Genomic DNA, 19,654 nt, shown 5'->3' with positions numbered 1-19,654 from the left:
TGTTAGTAAAAAACCGTACCAATCGAAACTAAAGAACGCAACTGTGTACGGAAACCGTCCAGCGTCAAACAAGGTTCGACAAGTCCTCTGGATATTCATCAGTCTCCACTACCAGTACGGTCAAAGTGGGTGCAGACTTGTCTCTGCGTCGCATAGCGCGAGGTTCGGCGTAATACCGAAGCCTATGAGAGGCCTTTTGTTTTGTCTTGCGCCTCTCAAGATTTGGAGAAAAAGCTTATTGCTTCCTCAAACTGGAGAGATTTGCGTTTCTATCACCGCCACTGTGGTTATGCGCCTGACGTACAACGGTTCAGCCATGATTGAAGAAGCCGCAAATGCATCAGCAACTCGTGATTGGTGTTCAAGCGTGAGTCTGACTGTGGCATTCTGTCAGGGCATCCAAACAACGCACTTTGTACGGCGGGCAACAAGCGGCCAAGTCCGTGTATGCCAAGGCAGCCAAAAACCACCGCCAGTTGTAATTCGATGCCAAGAATTAACAGACACAGCCTTCCACCAACTCTGAGATGCAGCCAGGCGATGGAATCAAGCAGTGGAGACTGGCGTAAATCCTAGCCGGTACATTGAGCTATTGAACGTGTGAGACGGTTCATTGGACGCTTGTAAGACAAACGCACTGGACTTATTCCGTAAACGATGGCAACGATCGTGATGGACCTAGTCAACGTAAACCGGGCGTACTGCGCTGCAGGGCGAGAGCTGTGCGACAAACTTCATAGTATAGTCTCAGTGAGTGAGAAATTGGCGCCAGGCGCGCCAGACGCAGTTCACGGAAATGCATATGTTGCATGTCTCGGCCCGTAAAACCAGCCTATACTGTCAGGCCCGAGTAGTGAAGAACAAGGGTCCGGCCCGGTGCAAGGGTTATGAAGAAATCGCCCATCTCACCTTCAGCTCAGCTGAGGGTACAGAACACCCAGGACAATACGTTCTTCAACTGCACTATGACCTCTTCCCCACGCGGCAGGGGCGACGTTGGGTTCAGCATGCTGCAGGTTCTATCATCATAATGTTGCAGCGCAGCTATACGTGTTTCCCCTTGTTCCGAAGGAGATTTGGGGATACCTAGATTCTAATACACGGCCTGACGGTAAAAGCGTGAAAGAATTGGCTGGGCTCAAAACCAGACTGGGCAAGATATTCGCTGGAGCATAGCCAAGTGCGCTCCCGCCCAGACAAGCTTTCTCTGTTTTTTTTAAGTCGATGTGTATCCTCGAGTATTGCTTGTCAAAGACTCATGTAGCTGGGCCATTTGCCTCGACAACAAAGAAAGTTGGCTACATGGAAGGTGGTGAGACAACTGCTTTGAGTTACCTGGGGTTACATCTCAATGTCCAGGCGCTCTTGGCTGCGTCGCTCATTCCGCTCCTCAACGCAGGTTTAATGATCGACACGTGACCGGTGAACCTCTCTCAAGTATCCGATATCAACATGAGACACCCAACGTTGACGTGTTTAACGTGTGCTACAGCCGCCAAGTTTGTGGCGTTGGGGTCAAGCTGATGGTGGGAGGAGAGTTGGTGTGAGAGCGGCGAAATGAGACGTCGTTGAAAGTAAGTTTTTATGTAATGATCACCCGTGACTCCAGTTTCTTCAAGACCATCGTAACTACGGCCGTAGTGAAGGGATGAAATGAAGTGTCAGAAAGAATTGCCGTGTTTGAGGGCCATGAGGGGATGCTAAAACCCCAGATTCCACGCAACTGGGACTCGTTTTAGGGTAGTTTGCTGATCTCGGATGCACGAGCGACTCCATCGTTGATCTGGGGTCCAATAGATGTTGATGCCCTCTTCTGTCGATCAAATTCTGTGTCTGAAAGATTGATGACATGAGGAAAGCAAAGCGAGCCCGGTACTGAGTGTCGACTAAGGTAGCCTGTCTGGCTGTTCTGTCTGTTAGTTACAGTGGTGACCTTCAACCACTGGACTCTACCTACCCATAGCGAAGTCTGTGAAGTAAGGTGTGGATGACTCGCTAGCAACGGCTGTGGCCCAATTCGGCAGGTGTAATCGACCTTCATTCAGCCTGGCCATGATGACGTCAGAGACTGCTACGGACATTATTCCCTGCTTGAAGTAGCACGTGAGCAAGACGACAGTCCCTTCAACAACAAGAATTATCACAAAATCATATCAGGGCTTGCGGATTTATGCAAGAAAATCATATCTGAACTCTCCCGAAACTCTACATGTCCTTTCGGTCCGTGTTGCGAGAAAATTGCGCAGTTGTTGACTTGGCTACCAATTTCCACGCATCAATATGTCTCTGCTCGGTCTGGTTGGCCATGAACTAACGGGGAGCTTATCTTTAGAGGAGACTTTATAGGGCACTGGCCACTGTAAGATAGCTCCATCCATCCGCTTCAGTGGAGGTCACCCACTGAGGCGAGTTGTTGGAGAAGCTCCACACTGCTTTTTCAGTGGAGGCCTACCCCTCTGGCGGAATTGGCTCCAGCTAGAGCCTCCAGATCCCCGACTTCCGTGGAGTCTCCGAATGGGTTCAAGACATTTGATATGATTCAAAAACCGGGCAATTCTCGGATTGCCCAGACAAAGGCCCCTTTCCAAGAGCAACACTAAAGACGCCGAGTAGGCACAGGCACCAGCAATTATAAAGGACGGCTTACTTCTAGTGATCAGCATATCCCAAGACCTTGGGTCCAACGTCAATCGGCAAAAAAGCACCCTTATCAGCAGTGGTCCACAGTCGGGGAAGCATCCTGACAAGGATGCATGGATGCGTCCAATGTACGAGGCAAATGCGAGTGGAGAGAGAGATATCTCTGATGGGGAAGATCCCACCCCTCTCCATGGGGGTGGAGAAGCGCCAAGTACCATGGCCAAGAGCAGTACATACAGGCCAAGGAAATATCCAAAGACGCAAAATGACCCGACAAGCTCTCTCGAGTCTAACCGCACAAAGTTTGGACCATCAGACCAGGCTCTGACCAACATCGTCATGAAATATATCACCTTTTGCCCTGGATTGCATGTTTGGAAGTGGAACTGTACTCGGATGAACCAAGGAACATGTCCAGCAGGATGACTGAGAATGAAGGGAGGGCAGTGCTTCTATGCCATGGTAGCACCAAGTGGAGAGAGCTGAAACGTCCTTGAATTAGTTGTCTCTGCGGAAAGACGAGAGTGAGAGAGGGTGAGCCCTCAACGAGATGTACGGAACACCAGAGCCTCGTGGCTCCCTAAATGGGCAAAAGACGTATATATGAACCATTCCTTTGGGTCCTACCAACGCACATATGGTCAGCAGAGGGGACGCCGAATACGACACATCGCGCAGCCTGATCCATACCATGTCGAGTCTGTTGCCGCGTCGAAAATCAGTATGCATCCTGCTCTGAGAAAACTGCGCAGTACAAACAATTCAGCGCAGTTTCTCTAAGGTAAAAGCAACAAAAATCGAAACTACACTCTGGCATTGAGCCAGGATTGGTTGGTTGACTCGACCGGGCGTGAAGTAGGAATAACCCATGTCATCAACTTTGTTACATCCAACCGAGGTACTTAATATGCCTCACGCAAGGGTGCAAATACTTGGAACTGAGGTAGCCCGAAGCAGTTGGCCTCGAGAAATGGGCTTGGCTTTGTTTCTCCACTCCTCCTTCAGCTAATCCTGGTTCGGACTGGCCGCCATCATCCCGCTGCAGTCAATACATACAGTGACTGTGACTGCGGCTTGGCCTCCAACAGTTCGACTCGAGTTCAGCGGAAAGCCCCAGGGTTTACCTGCATTGTACCTAAGGTACTCCTAGGCTATTCCCTGCCTTGAAAGCAGTAAGAGGAGGGCAAGGGACGATGGGTTGGGGTCGATCGTAGCTCTCCCCCCCATGTCAGATTTTACTTATTAACTTCAACGCCCGCTCCTCCAAGATACAACTTTCTTCTTCCCTCTCACCTCGTGTTTTGTCACTTTCAACGCTTTTCTATACCTGTGTCTCACACGGTATATTCAATTCACCTTCGTCTGCTTGCTTCATTGCTTCGCAGACTCTTGCTCGATTGAGCTTTCCTTCCTTCGACCCTGTTCGCAAGAATATATCGATAGACCGAAACCAACCCCGCCTGCAAAGGTGACATCCTTCAAGATGGCTTCCGACGAGGAGAAGAACTCCAATAACTACATCAGCAATGCTGGCTCTACCGACAAGTACCTGGCCGACAACGGCGACGTCGCGGCCGGCCACACTATGGACAACGCTGATGGTCTACACCGTCTCCTCAACAACAGACAGATCCAGCTCGTTGCCATTGGTGGCTCCATTGGTACTGCCCTCTTCGTGAGTATCGGTGGTGGTCTCGCCCAGGGTGGTCCCCTCGGCTTGTTCCTCGCCTATACAATCTACTCTGGTATCCTCGCATGTGTGAACAATGGTGTCGCCGAGATGAGCACGTACATGCCCGTTTCTGGTGGCTTTATCCGTCTCGCCGGTCATTGGGCCGATGACGCTCTTGGTTTTATGGCTGGTTGGAACTTCTTCCTCTACGAAGGTCTTCTGATTCCATTCGAAATCACCGCCATCAACCTTGTCCTCTCATACTGGAGCTCTGATATCACGAACCCTGGCCCTACAGCTGGCATCTGTATTGGTGTCATCATATTATACGCGTAAGTACAAGGTCCTTGAGATGATTTCGCTTTCCCTCCACTGTTTCGCATGTTGATGCCATACTTTTCTGCTTGATTCCTTCGGCTCAGCTGGTCGTGAACATAAAACTATTTGCTCGTCTCTGCTCCCTGAATAAAGTTCACATGCTAACGGCGTTTGCGTATTTTAGTCTTTTGAACATCTTGGCTGTCAAGGCCTACGGTGAAGCTGAATTTTGGCTTTCGGGCGGCAAGGTTATCCTGATTCTTATGCTCTTCAGTTTCACTTTCGTCACAATGGTTGGCGGCAACCCTCAAGGTGATGCCTATGGATTCCGCTACTGGAAGGACCCAGGTGCTTTCTCGGATGTCAATGGTAACACTCCTCTTGGTCGCTTCGAGGGCTTCCTCGGTGCCCTCTGGAGCGCCAGCTTTACTGTTGTCGGTCCCGAATACATCTCGATGGTCGCTGCCGAGGCTAAGCGACCCAGTGTCTACATCAAGGCTGCCTTCAAGACGGTTTACTACCGATTCTGCTTCTTCTTCATCATGGGCTCCCTCGCTGTCGGTATCGTTGTCCCCTACAACTATCCTCAGCTCGTCAGGATTTTCGTTACGGGCGAGGAGGGAAGCGGCACCGCTGCTGCTTCGCCCTATGTCATGGCCATGGACATCTTGAAGGTCGACGTGCTTCCCCACATCGTGAACGCGCTCCTCCTTACATCTATTTTCTCGGCCGGTAACACCTATACCTACTGTGCCACTCGATCGTTGTATGGTCTTGCTCTTGAGGGTCGCGCTCCCCGATTCCTGCGAAAGACAACCGCTTCCGGTGTTCCCATCTGGTGCTTCTGCGTCGTCATGCTGTTCCCCATGCTCTCGTTCCTCCAGTGCAGCAGTGGCTCAGCTGAGGTTCTCAACTGGCTCATTGCCCTGATGACAGCCGGCGGTCTTATCAACTACCTTGTCATGGGACTCACCTTCCTCAACTACTACCGCGCCTGCAAGGCTCAGGGAGTTGACCGAAGCAAGATGCCGTACTACGGCCGCTTCCAGCCCTGGTGCGCCATCATTGGTCTGGTCTTCCAGTTCTGCGTCGTCATGTGCTACGGTTACAAGTCATTCAAGCCCTGGGATGTTGAGAGCTTCTTCAAGAACTACACCATGCAAATCGTCGCCCCTTGTCTTTTCATCTTCTGGAAGCTATACAAGAAGACTCGCTGGCTCCGTCCCCATGAGGTCGACCTTACCTGGGAGCGTCCTATCATTGACGCCTACGAGAACTCCATCACAACACCCCCTACTGGCTTCTGGCAGGAGATGGGAATGCTCGTTGGCATCAAGCGCAAGGTGCATTCGGATGAGTAGAGGATGTCACTGTTTACTTTATGCGAAATGAATAAGAGACGACTGCCGGTGCAATCTACGAGTTCATAGAACATGAGATTTTTCTGTACATATTACGTAGTTTGCTGAAAATATACCCAAGGCATAGCTATGCTTTCTTTTGGATTCATTCGTTGTCCCAATCTTATGCCAGAGTGACCCAAAAAGATGAAGAATCCCAATCTGCGACGTGACTTGTGGTTACGAGCACCATCCCTATCTTGGTAAGTTTGGCTACGGAAAATAGGAGCCAGGAACTTTAATTTGCTCCGAATCGCGAGAGCAAGTCTAGCCTAGAGTTACCTTGCTCCAGAATTCATTGATATCTCGCCTATCTCTCTAGTCTCCAGAGTGTCTGAATGACCGGACCTCAACACTGGTGACGTAAAGTTCAAATAGCTTAATGATGCTGCGCCGCCGTGATATGTTCGATCTCGCGCATCAAGGTTGGCAGTCTCTACAGGGAACGGCCAATAGATTTCAACTGCCGATCACGAGATCGGCAATACAAAGCAGCCCAAATGCGTCTCCCCTGTCTGCTCATTGAATGTTTCGTAAAGTTGCTAGGTCTCTTTAAGGATTCCTTAGCTCGTGGCTCAGAAGGCGGGGGAGCGGCCCATGTAGATCGCGCAGGATGCCGATGCACAAAGGGGGCAAAGGTGACGGGGAAGGGGAAGGGGGAGTGGGAGTGGGAGTGGGAGTGAGGTTTGACCAAACTCGGAGAGTTTCTAGAAGGGGGCGTGAGAGAAGCTCAGGGTTGGAGTAGTTTGGTATGGGTGATGGGTGGGTGGTGATAAGCAGGGATGGGCATGATAAGGTTTTTGGGGTTGATAAGTTAAGCAGGTGTCAGTGGCATAGATTCTTAAGTACTGATAGTAACGAACAAGGCACGGAGTATGAAGCCGTGAAACCGTGTTGCCATTAAGGTCATCAAGACAGTGTAGACGGAGTTGGATATCTGTTTTGGTGTTTTGCAAGGTCATTTAGGGGTTCTTGGTATGTAGGGATCGGTTTCTTTAAGCTATCTCCATTTGTCCGCGGAAGCACCGTCTGCAAGTATACTACCAGGGTCGAATACAGTCACACTCAAGCCTTCGAACGTTGGGGTATCAAGTTGAAGTAGCTGAAAGTTGGTTGGAGATGGACGGGCCGGGAGGCACGGCAGTAGTGGGTCTTTCGGCGCCGGGGGATTCGGGATGGCTTGACCAGGAGCTGAAAGTTTAATCGTATGTTGATAGAAATGACCAAGAAGAGCAGGAGATAAGGTTGTGCTCATGCGATGCTATGTACCTATAAGTGAGTGAGCTCGTAAATATGAATGATGCGGAGGAGCATTTGACGTTGGGACCACATGGTGAACCTGGAGTTTGGTATGGAGGATAAGTGCATGATACGAAGAGACTGGGCGTTGTAGTCTGAAGACGGAGTTTCGGTCACAAGGGTAGTGATATAGCCCGTGCTTCCATAATAGACTTGAATAGGTACAGTGAGGCTTGACACGCAAGGAATATGTCCTGGTACTGAGCTTGCCGAGATTTTGTCTCTATGATACACACAGTACTATTCCCTGGTAACTGCGTCGTTTGTATATTTGATTCCGGCGCTGTATAGTAGTTACCAGATTGTGCTTATACTCACCTGTACAGAGTGCGGTTCTGACAGTATGTGTGATAATGCCTTATTGCGCGTTGTCGCTGTTTCTTGAAAACGTGTGATATGGTACCTGCGATAATATATTCAGTGGTTTGGCATTTTACAGACATACCAGAGTCGAGATGAGTTATCTTTGAACCCAAATCACGCTCCATATTGGAGTAATGCCCATGAGGTACCTGGTTGAGTGCTTCGAACTATCGAGACATGGCAGATCGGTAGGTAGTATCACTGGCACGTATTCGTAGGCAACCTGAACAAAGATACTGCAACCTCCTACATCAAGCACATTCGGTGAGATGGCCGAGTTGGTTATGGCGCCAGGTTAAGGTTAACCTTAACACCAATTTCCTGGTGGAGCAATCCTCCTGGGTTCGAGTCCCAGTCTCATCAGATATTTCTTTTTGCATTTCTAGTCAACTATATAGCAACTGTAGCTGGACGGTTGTTAGTTCATTTTTGTTTCTCTTGAATTAGCTGGGCGAAATTGCCTACCCTGCTGTAGAGGAGCGGATTGTTGATTTTCCACCAGAAGAGATAGACTACCAATCCGCCCATCACATGTGCATACAATACAGGGGAAAGGTTTTCGAAAGGGATAGTGGTGTTAACATGTCTGCTTGCAATATACACGCTCATCCACATGTTTGAATTGTGTATGTACCATGACATTCAATCACACCATGAACGTTGTCATCACCCATTATAGTTCGTTACAGCATTCACATTTGGTCAAGACACGGATTGATCGTAATCAAGTCTATTTTGGCTCTAACTAGTTGCCAATCTCCAACCCACCAAGTCGAGGGCTCAACACAGTTGGGATCCTCCAATCCCCCATGTTATTTCCTCGTTCCTCCATGGCGGTAGTCTAACAAAGCTTTCCGTCTATCGGGAAGCCAAAAGTGCAGTCATCCATTACCAAAGACGCACCCATAACTTTTTTTGATCAACGCATGACAAAGGAAAATGGTATGTAGTCATCAAGAGAAGTCGTCACAAGACATGGTAGAGTAAAGGTGCGGCGGGATATATGCGTTTACAGATCATCCTCGTCACTGAACACCTCCTCACCACGCTTTCGGCGGGCCATACGCTCCTTCTTCTTCTTTCGTGCCTCAGAAGAGCTCAGCTTGACCTTCTTCTTGGTGGTGACAATCTTGTTACCCATGGCATCGAACTTCTCCTCCTCATCACCATCGTCAGCCTTGAGACGAGGACCAGAACCCTGGCCCTGGACCCAGTTGTGACCGGAAGGTGTCATCTTGCCGTCCATGACAGCCCAGACTTCCTCAGTCAAGTCCTTGGTGAACTCGGCAGAGTGAGTAATGATGATGACACCACCCTCGAACTTCTTCAGGGCCTTGGACAGGGCACCGAGAGAGTCACGATCGAGATAGTTGGTAGGCTCGTCAAGGACGATAAGATGAGGTCGCTGCCAAGAGCAAGCGGCAAGGACAGTCTTGACACGCTGACCACCAGACAGACCACGCATGCGAGAGTGAGAAACAAGCTCAGCATCGAGACCGAAGTTGGCGCAGTGAGACTCAATCTCCTTTCGGACCAGAGGTCGGAATTGACCAGAGGCAAGAGCCTCCTTCATATCGACATCAGCAACCATCTTCTGGTGAGAAGCCAAAAGCTCGTTTCGGGGCAACCAGGCGTTGTCAGCAGACATCATGGGAGTCCATCGCTCGTTCTTCATGCCGACGTTCTCACCAAGAGCGAACGAACACTCGTACTCGTAAGAGTTCTTGAACTTTCTTCGGCTGTTGATGCCGATGACACGACGCTGAGAGCCCTCAATGCGGAAGATCTTGTCCATGGCCTTCTCATCGGCCTCGGTGATGACCTTGTTGGCACGGTCCATGGTCTCACGATCCTCACCAGTCTGGAATCGCCACTGGATGTACTCGGAAGGAGTCTTGTCGAGATGGTTATCGATGTGAGCGAAAGCGTGCTGCTTAATGTAGGCGATACGGATGTTCTCGTGCTGGTAGATCTCACCCTGAGTGGGGATGAGCTCACCAGTGAGCACGTTGATCAGAGTAGACTTGCCAGCACCGTTGGGACCGATGACGGCAATACGGGAGCCCAGAGAGCACTGGAAGGAGATGTCCTGGATCTGAGGCTTAGAGGTACCAGGGTACTGGAAGGACATGTTGGTGGCACGGAGAATGGCCTTGGCCTTGGTCTTGACACCCTCGAGGAAACCGGGCTCAGGGAAAGTGAACTCCATCTCGGACTCACCAAGCTCGTAGTAAGACTTGGCAGAGGGGTTGCGGGCGACGAAGGCAGCCAGGTTACCCTTGTAGCGCTTGAGCTTGAAGCGCTCGTAGTGGACGATGTGCTGGCAGACGTTGTCGAGGAAGCCAGAGTCGTGAGAGACGATGATAGAAGTGCAAGGGGAGTTGATGAGGTACTCCTCGAGCCACTTAACGTTCTTCACATCCAAATGGTTGGTAGGCTCGTCAAGAAGCAGAATATCGGGAGCCTCGAAGACGGCACGGCACAGAGCGAGCTTCATCTTCCAACCACCAGAAAGGGCGCTGATCTCACCCTTGATCATCTGCTCAGTGAAGCCGAACTCGTTGAGCTGCTTCTCGACATCAGCCTGGGTGGTGGTGACACCAGCCTCCTCAAGCTTCTTCATGGTCCAGTCAATGGTGGTCATCTCAGTATCGGCGGAGTCAAGGTCGTGCTCGACGAAGACAGTCTTGACCTCGCTCTGCTTAGGGAAACCCTCAACCTGCTCGTTGTTGATGGCGCGCATGAGAGTGGACTTTCCGGAACCGTTGGGACCGCAAAGACCGTAACGCTGACCACGCTTGAGACGGAGGTGAGTCTGATTGAGAAGAATCTTGGCACCGTAGGCAAGAGAGAAGGTACAGTTGCAAAGATCCTCACCCTCCTCCTCATCCTCCTCGGCCTCAGCCTCGGCGACGGCACCGGGGAGAGCAGTCTTGCGGATGGCCTCGACGAGGGACTCAGAGTTGTCAATGCCAGCAATGACAGAGACATAGGCCTTGAGGTTGTCGACCCAGATCATGGACTCGGTCTCCTTCTCGTCAACAAGCTGACCAGCGATAGCAGCGATGTATTCAGCAACGGGACCCATCTTCTCAACGTAGTTGGCGAACTTGGGGGAGAGGGCGGCCTTGACCTTGGGGAGGATGACGTTGATGGCACCGTCGTGGCGAGCCTCGGGGATGACACCGTCCTTGATGTTACCAACACGGGTGAGGGTGTCAAGAGCCTGCTTGGTCTTGTCACGAGCCTCGGGGTCAGCCAAGTTCTCGTAGTTCTTCTGGAGACCTGGCATCATCTTGGGCAAGAAAGGAGCAACGATGTTGGGGTCGTCGACAAGCTTGCACATGTTGTCAACAATGACGGCGGACTTTCGCTTGATAGCGGTATCACGCTCAGCCAGACCACGATCCAGAAGGGGAACCATGAGGGCAAGAGTAGGCTCCTGGACCTCAGTGACGAAAGTGGTGGCACCGAGCAAGTGAACGGTCTCGGGGACGTTCTCAGGCTTGGCGATACACTTGATGAGCTCGGGAATGAAGCGCTCAATATCCTTGTTGACAATCAGCTGGCAAAGCTGCTCCATGGTCTTGTAAGCACGCTCCTTGACCTCCTTCTTGGTGTCCCACATGGACTCGGAGATGACGGGAATGAGCTCAGGGACACGGTAGGCGAGCTGGGCAGGAGAGCTCTTGACCAGAGCCTCAACGAAGTCGAGAGCAGCCATCTTCTCAGGCCACTTCTGGGCGGTTCGGATAGACTCCATGACGTAAGGAAGAGCAGCCTTGACAGCGTTGGCGTTGATGCCGCCAGCGATGGCGAGAACGGCGCTCTGGGCAGCATTCTTGACAGCGGTGATCTTGTCGCCGACGGCGGCAAGGACACTGGGGAGGAGGACAACAAGGTAGGGCTCGACGGAAGCGGAGACCTCGGAGTGGGAAGCAATGGCCTCGATGGCGACGCAAGCCTTCTCACGAGCGGCGGCATCCTTCTTGTTGGCGAGCTGCTTCTTCAGGCCCTCGATGACACTGTAGACAAAAATGGTTAGCACAAGAATTTTTTTTGTGGATGCTTTTCGCTGGAGGGGTCAACCAAAAAATGGGCCTAGCGCAAAATCGCCCTTCGCCCAAATCTGGCGGGGTAGGATTGGGCGCCCAATCGGTGGAGGGGCAAACGAGAGGAAGAAAAAGTTCTGCTACTCGTCTTGTCCGACGCAAGATACCGTCCACTCAAGCCGCTTCCCAGTTCCTCGTCTCACATGCATGGGACACATCAGCTCGGATGCTGACTGCACCAAAATGAGGCGAAAACCGAGGGTAGCAGGAATGGTAAGTGTCTAGTGTAGACTAAACACTAGCCCTGAGGCGCCCAGTAATATCCCATGGGAAAAGCCGAATTATGGCATCGCAAAAAAGGCTAAGACTTACTTTTCGGGGACGACCTGGTCGCCGATGCGGCCGTTGATGAAAGAAGCCAGCTCGTTGGAGGACTCCTTGATATCAGCGGACTCCTTGGACACGGTGAGCTTCTGGAAAAGCTCGTCCAGGACCTTGATCGACTGCTGGTTCTCGGTAGGCATGATGTCGATGTATGGGGTTTTTCTTTTTTTGATGGGGTATAAGAAAAGAGGTCGTCGAGGTTACAGAGATCGATGGAGGAGTCGACTCTGATTTATTCGGCGATGATGGGAAATTCCTCTTGGATGAGGGAGCGGTGTTCGTTCAATGGAGGCAAGTCCGAAGAACAAACTAGAACGCGAGTAAAGAAAGTAAGAGAGGTTCGTCTGGAGGAGGACGACCGGAGATCGATGGAGGAGGAAGAAAGAGAATGGGAGTGAGAGGATGGAGGGAGGGAGATGGAGTGTTAAAAAGAAGAGAGGGGCCAATTTTTTTATGCGCTCACAAATTTTTTCCAACATAGTTTGCCTCTGGGCACCAAAATTTTCAGGAAAACCACTGGGTTACCCCTCCTGCCCCTCCATTTTTCTAACTCGTCTGTGGCGGCGACTCAGCTTATCGGTTTTATCAGCGTGGGGGCTAAGCCTGATATGGTAAGTGGATGAGGGCGGTGTAGAGTTTTTGTCTCGAAAAGCATTGGGAGGCATCTCCGACGCTACCTCTAGTGGGTTCTCTATTGCATTCTGCTGCCCTGTATGAGCGAAGGAGGCAAATATGTCAAGATGCACGAGATCCAGTTTATTGTCTTGATATGTTGGCTATAGTTATTGCCCAAGGTGATCTGTTCAGAAAACTGGCATCTAGACACCTATTTACTGTGTTGAGGTCACAATGAGAACAGATCTATAGCAACGTAATGTTGGGTTTGTTTCTGGTTCCAGGAGCGGATTTTGTCGGATCATCGTTGCTATCATGGCTTCACTACCTACAATGCTCCAATATTTTTGCCCACTTGAGCTATCCACTTCCCGCCGTCTCCCTGACGACCTAGAAGAAAATGAGCATTTGGTTGTAGAAGTTCAAAGAATTAATTTAAATTGATGTTTCAAAGTTCGTTCACGAGTAATGAGACAAATAGCCTACCAGTTGTGGAACGGCTCCTGCGAACTCTGGTGATTAGCCACGTATGTTAGCCAGGCCGCCAAAGCGGCATCAATACCCAAATTTTATTTCGCCGTCATCACAAGTCGCCATGTATCTTCTTAAGCTCTGTGGCAAGTGACGAAAGGGATTCTACAGCGCCCCGTGTTTTTGTTCCCGTATTCGTACTCCATACTTCAGTCTTGAAACCTAGGAAGCATATTGACTCGCTCCTCTATTCGGTACACCCGTCGAACCGTTGGGCTGAGATCTCTTATCGAGTCAAGTTTCGGAACTCGCAAATTTGGCTACTCTATCCCAGAAAGTTCCGGAACGCTTTGGTCATGTCTTAGAGTATCACAAGTCTATACAACTATTGGCTAGATTTCGGATCTTTCTCCTGAAACTCGATCGTGAAGGCAATAGAGTACTACCACAATAAGCTTGGGCTACTGCCAAATGCCAATAGAGTAATGGTTTATGTAGTGAAAATAAGAAGGACTCATCATCCATTCTCTGTGCGATTGTCCCATAGTCTTGGTAAGTTGATGTAGAGAGGCAGCTCGTCAACTTATATATCCATCGATCCATCCAAGCCCACGATACATCTTATCTTATAGTCTTTTACATTGCATATATCCAACTTAGATGCCTCGGGATTCGTTTGAGCTACAAAGGCCGAGGTAGTCAACTTGGTGTCTCCTGACGAGAATACCAACAACACCTTTGCACCGCTCCGTGTGACCTTTTATCGTTGCAACAAAGCTTTCACCCAACAAACGACGGCCACGCCGAGTCCAAGTCGATATGTGCACCCTAGTCCCCTTCGGGTTTCTGCCCCTCGACCCTAGTTGATCATGGTTGGTGGGACCGGCTTTAAACACAAGATGCTGCCTTTCCCAGCCTTTCTCTCCGCCACGTTGCTACGGCACTTATTCTAGTGGCTGTTGCCCTTTCAGCCAGAGACACAAAGAAGAAGTGCACGCAGGGATGAATTATGCTTAAGGGGTCGCGGAACAAAGAAAGATACTTGGGCAGTGCTCCAGATGATAGGAACCACGAGGGTTTCACATCCAAGCTTCACCAAGTACATAGGATCGATATCGTGGGGCCCCAGGACCCCAGATTATGCCCCCACAACTCACCGCAGTTTCTGTAATGTTATCTCTCCCACCTACTCCGGAATGTTTTTGCATCTCGAATAGGCCACTTATTCAAACAGGCTCGAGGCCTCCAAAAGGTAGATCAAATTCATGGAGAGGCGTCAATACGTTTTGACTTCTTCGTTTCAGAATATACAGCGTAATTTGTTCTATTCTACTCGTACTCCTCTGCCTAGTGTTAGGCCGGTGCATTGATCGCCCAAGGCTCTTTGCAGTATCAGCCAGATATGGTTTCGACATGTACTGTTCTTTGTTGCCAGTAACACACCAGAAAGTGCCCTTTTATGGCTCAAAAATGGGGATTGAATGGCCTAATGGCTGATATCGCTTTGTTATCCAAGTCTTGGCGCCTCGGATCCCACTTTGAATCGAGCTTGTGAGAAATTGTCTTGAAGTCAATCTCTTTGTCCCAGATGAAGCCCTATTTTTGGAAAATACATTCTATGAAGTCTCATGACCCGCGTCCGTATATCTGTGGATGGTGCCTCTTTGGAATATTATGGCATACCGAATCTGACCTCCCCTCGAGTTTCTTACTGTGCTATACTTATCCTTCATGTCCCTTTTCGTGACCGTTCCATTGTGCCTTGCGTCTGAGTATCCCTTTCCTTTCACTTCACTATGGCCTCTGGCCCAAGAAATGTAACCCCAACCCCAGGTGGGAGTTTAGATTTTGTCCATTACTGCCCTGCCTGGACAGATCCGAACTGGCAGGATGAAGGCCCTGAACGAGATGCGAGCCTCTTTGACATCAAAGACAGTGTGTTTGATCGTCTACGCCCAGCTCTTCTACCTCGAGACCACTTCAAGAAACCAACTATTTACGCTCAACGATTCGGGATTTTTCCTGGTCGAACCGATGGCCGTTCGAGAACATCACCCACACGAGCTGAGAGTCGAGAGATCTTTCCTGCCAGCTCTGATATTCGAAATGGAAAGGAACTATTTGGACGTTTCGAAGATTTGGCCAAGGCAGCAAACGAGCACGTCGATGATTACATGGAGAGGACAAGGCCGGATATGAAAAAGTTGGGTGAAACTGAACAACGATTCATGCAACAGTATGAAGATCTAGTCATAGATGAAAACTGGCAGACCATCCTTTTCGGGAGCTTAACCATGGATGAAGTGAGTACATAGACTCGCATCTCCTCTTGCTCTTTTCGTTTCTCTAGCCATGTCTAACAAACCTCAGTTACAAGCCGAGGGGTATTTTTCGATGTGCGATACCAGGTTTGACAGCCTCAGGGGTCAGGTTTCAGAGTAGGTTGGATATATCGGCTCTTTGAGTTGGCACTGACATGTCCCTGAAGACTTTTCAAGCGTGAAAGATGGGTCGACACCAGTTACCATGGCAAAACGGCTGATGAGCCTCGTTTGATATATACCCTCAATGGGAGACGTGAAGAATGGAACGCGAGGGTGTGTATAGAACCAATCACCAAAACCTTATGATGCTAATCGTTGAAGACCAACGACAGAGTGTGGAGTGCGATGCAGCCGGCCATCCAACTCGCATCGCGGTTGCTTGGGATGGACGACACCTTTATCTCTAGTCTCCTAGACATCACAAACAGACTGTGGATCAGCCCCAGACTTTTCCAGCATCAGCCCGGACAAGACCGAGATAATAAGATTAGATTCGTTCCAGACCTGGACCCGGATGATCCGTCTAGACTCGACGGGGCGAAAGCTGTCATAGACAGTGGTATAGACCCCAGAGCAGCCACTTGGCAGGCCCTGCTTCAAACAATCGAGATAGAACTAACTAGCGGTTTCCTATTTGAGGGAAAACAACAAAGAGATCACTGCACAGGCGTTACTCACTCGTGTACCACATACCCGCGTGGATATAACTTGCTGGTCACAATAGATTGTGAGTTGGTTTGGCCCTTGATCAATGATACGTACAGCAACAGCGAAAAGTTGAAGGCCAGCCTGATACTCGCAACTACTATAGCCCACGAGATGATGGTGAGCGACAGTCCAGATACCTACTCATTGCTATTCTCCAACTAATAGTATGACAGCATGCATGTGCCAGTATTCCCGTCAAGTGGTTAGCTGATCCTGCCACGGTTGGAATAGCTCGAGGTGACCAAGTCCAGGCCTGCTCTGAGCTCTTGCATTCATTGCAGGATCACACACACGGAGATCTCCACGGCGAGCCTTATTTTGATGAAGACCCCTATCAAGAGGTTGGCCATGCCTTTGAAGAACATGTAAGTGCAAACACCGTGTCATAGATCCCCAAAACGGCGTTGATTAATGAAATTATTCGATAGGTCATGGGAGGCGGCTATTGGTCGTTTGCAACAGATGTTTGTATCCTGAGACCTGCACTACTCCAGACAGCGGCTGGTCTCGTAGCTTTCAGTCAAAATTCCGATGGTGACATTAATGTCCCCCCTGTGCTGCAGTACCCCCCGACGCGAAATATAAGGCTCACCCACTATATTCGAACCGAAGATGTTCAGAAATATTTCACACAACCTTTCTGGGACGTTGCGATGCAGAAATATGGCACGGCCGCTCTAAGGGAATCATCCAAAAGGCCTCATAAAGTCACCTATTACCCTGCTGATGACGCTTATGACACTTACGGCTTTGATGAGAACACTCTAGGCACTCCGGAAGACAAGGACTGGGTACAAGACTTCATGAAAGAGCTCGACGGTAGGGGAAATGTTGTGCTGAGGAGTTATTTGAACAACCTGATCAACGAAGCATGCGACTTTGATTTAATGAATGAGCAATTCAGCACTGACATGATAACCTGGGGCCATCGAGATCAAATCTGGCGCGATATCAGTAGAGAAATACTCATGATACTCTGTGAGATCTCAGCGCACACGTATCAAGCATCTCAAGACCAGGCCCAAGATAACATCCTGGATTTTCTTCACAACTTGTGGCAGGTTGCAAAGTGCCAACGAGGAAGATATCCTGACCCCCACTCCGCTTCCCTTGACACCTTGTCTTCTGACCCAGAGGATTGGGCTCAACATACTCGATATAGCGGTCTCGAGGTCTACGAAAAGCGTCTGGTACCCAGACTCATCGACTTCACACGCCGTGTAGAAAGGGAGCTTATGCACATCGAGAGCATGGTATGTGAATTATACCAATCAGGAACCTCAAGTTGGCCGCTCTACCAACATTTTGGTAAAGGGCATGATGAAGAGTTGCGCGATCGAGTTGATAGGATGATTGAACACATAACCGACTTGTTGACTCCTGTTGGAATTGCTGATCGGGGAATCAAAAGCATCGATGCAGAGTGGTTCAATCGAATATGGAACCTAGGCCGAAGAGTCAAGGACGTTCGGCGACTCTTAGATTTGGATACCCAAAACTACGAGCACAATTGGCGCGACCTCTTGTTATCGATGCCTATGGCACGCAAGTCCAACCGCAAGCCCCATCAGAGATTCTACTTTTTGGCAAAAAAGGAGATGATGAAACTGACAGGAAGCCAACTGGAAAAGATGAAGGAGTTCAAAACCCGTTTCCAGAAAGCACTCAGCCTTGGAAGTTACAAAGTGGTCATCCCAGGAGAGGACCCGAACGTGCTGAGCATTGCTCAGCGATTGTCCGGAACACTGGATGATGATCGAGGCAGCAATGACCATGAGAAAGGCATCAAAGGACCATCTACAGGTATATTCGACATCGAAGCCGTGAAGAAGCTGGTTCATCAGCTCAGAGAGGAAGAGAACGCTGCACAGACCGATATGCTCAATCGCATCACGAATCGCTTGAAGAGTGAAGCCCCAACCTTAAAAGAAGCAGCAGCAGAACAAGCTGGCATGGTACCTCCGGTTCCACCCAAATTCCAGCAGATGGGTTTCGAAAACCAGGCAGTGCCGTTGAATAGCTTGGAGGAGTTCAAAGCAAACAATGCTCCATTCTCGGCTTTCTCCTCGGGAACTAGCTCCCCCTTTCCTCAACACCAACCGAATCAACCCCCTGCATGGATAGCAAACAGTACGGGGGACCTGGCTGCTTGGGTCAACAATCGGCTTGCCGGCGGACCACCAGTCGCCCACGGTATCACGCCTCACCCGTATGCACTTCGTGAGAACCTCACGGTAGATCTTCAAAACATGGCCCAAGCCTCGCTACCCATGCGAAACCCCGCCTCCTTCGCCAACGAGTATCCTCGAGAAGTGGTACAAGACCAAGACTCTTCTTTCGTGGTTGGTCCTCTTGGAGATATTGCCCAAGCTTGGGAGAAACAGTATCAACTTGGGCAGAGCCCGCCCCCTGCAGCAACTGGGGGCACACCTGTGGTTCAATCTTCTACAGCACCAACTCGCAGAGACAGCCGGGATATTGACTTGACTGGCGGCTTAAACCAAGGACGTAAGGCCACAGTTTTGTCGCATTTTGATCACAGCAGCAGTGAGACGGACGTATCAGACGACGAAGCGCAACGAACGAGAGAGATCAGCAGTAGCGGAACAACACTCGTTGGACTATCGGATGTTGAGGAGGAGCTGCTTAGCAAGATCGCATCATTCGAAAGGTCTGAGGCGAGAGAAAATGGACATGAGTTGAAGCGAAGGTCAAGCTGGGTACCTCTTCATTCCAAGAAGAAGAAATTGGAGACGCCTAAGGCCAGGAGACATGTTTACAAGTCGAAGCCGAAGAAGCCCAGTGTGCCCAGAGCTTAGGAAAAAGGAAACCAATGAACAAATAAGGGGTTTGATTTGAATCGAGACCGTGACAAGGGTTGGCTTGGGGAAGATATGTATTGGTGTTTGGTTCGAATGTTGTTGGATCTGTTTTTAGGTATTCGGAATTCATGTTTTAGTATTGCCTCATTATGTCCTTATTTATCCTTGACTGAAACAGAGTTTCGGGAAACGCATCTTCGTGACCTTTACGTGTGTCTCAAAAACACCAACATTAAAGACCGAGGAATGCGCCTTGAAGTGCGGGATCGCAACTCTAGTCACAGGACTTTTCAGCCTGGATGTGCTCTTTACCAACCAACAACTTGGAAGACTTGGAGCATTCCAGGTTGTGGGTTTAGAGTTCTTTGCGCTGCAGGTAGCTTAGTCGTCAATCGAACACTAATCCCTAGCGAGTAGGTAGGCGAGATCGAGGCTTGTTCGATCGTAATTTAGAAGCCTTGGAACATGATAGCCCTTTGGGTGACAAAAACCTTCGGGCACTTGAAGAAGGTGACGAAAAGAACTTGGTGGGCAAAGGGTAGGTTCATTGACTTGAAACTTTTGTCATGCAGAACAGGTTTTCTGC

At 49.9% G+C, this 19,654-nt stretch overlaps 4 protein-coding genes and 1 non-coding gene across 5 annotated transcripts; 3 read left to right on the top strand and 2 right to left on the bottom strand.

Annotated features, from left to right (window-relative positions):
* Positions 1-1,735: 1,735 nt before the first annotated feature.
* On the bottom strand, positions 1,736-2,054 carry FOIG_04219 (uncharacterized protein; the record flags this gene model as incomplete). Its single annotated transcript, XM_031202355.1, has 2 exons — positions 1,736-1,896; positions 1,958-2,054. The coding sequence occupies 2 exons, from the start codon at positions 2,052-2,054 to the stop codon at positions 1,736-1,738; spliced, it is 258 nt and encodes an 85-aa protein (XP_031067802.1).
* A 1,615-nt stretch (positions 2,055-3,669) lies between these two features.
* FOIG_04218 (uncharacterized protein) lies at positions 3,670-6,139 on the top strand. Its single transcript, XM_031202354.1, has 2 exons — positions 3,670-4,644; positions 4,815-6,139. Exons 1-2 carry the CDS (start codon positions 4,124-4,126, stop codon positions 5,989-5,991), a joined length of 1,698 nt encoding a protein of 565 aa, XP_031067801.1. The 5' UTR covers positions 3,670-4,123; the 3' UTR covers positions 5,992-6,139.
* Positions 6,140-7,955: 1,816 nt separating this feature from the next.
* On the top strand, positions 7,956-8,055 carry FOIG_04217. The gene has a single exon. It is a non-coding gene; the product is annotated as a tRNA-Leu (tRNA).
* A 241-nt stretch (positions 8,056-8,296) lies between these two features.
* Positions 8,297-12,659, bottom strand: FOIG_04216 (elongation factor 3). The gene is made up of 2 exons (XM_031202353.1): positions 12,117-12,659; positions 8,297-11,717 (listed from the first exon to the last, which is right to left on the bottom strand). The coding sequence occupies exons 1-2, from the start codon at positions 12,266-12,268 to the stop codon at positions 8,702-8,704; spliced, it is 3,168 nt and encodes a 1,055-aa protein (XP_031067800.1). The 5' UTR covers positions 12,269-12,659; the 3' UTR covers positions 8,297-8,701.
* A 2,351-nt stretch (positions 12,660-15,010) lies between these two features.
* FOIG_04215 (uncharacterized protein) lies at positions 15,011-19,269 on the top strand (the record flags this gene model as incomplete). The annotated part of the gene is made up of 6 exons (XM_031202352.1): positions 15,011-15,517; positions 15,585-15,652; positions 15,703-15,811; positions 15,860-16,363; positions 16,420-16,611; positions 16,675-19,269. 6 exons carry the CDS (start codon positions 15,011-15,013, stop codon positions 19,063-19,065), a joined length of 3,771 nt encoding a protein of 1,256 aa, XP_031067799.1. The 3' UTR covers positions 19,066-19,269.
* Between the last annotated feature and the right edge of the window lie 385 nt (positions 19,270-19,654).

The sequence above is a fragment of the Fusarium odoratissimum genome (genome assembly GCF_000260195.1).
Source record: "Fusarium odoratissimum NRRL 54006 unplaced genomic scaffold supercont1.5, whole genome shotgun sequence".
Lineage (NCBI taxonomy): Eukaryota > Fungi > Ascomycota > Sordariomycetes > Hypocreales > Nectriaceae > Fusarium > Fusarium odoratissimum.
The sequence above is the reverse complement of the archived record's forward strand: the minus strand, read 5'-3'. Positions and strand labels throughout refer to the sequence as shown.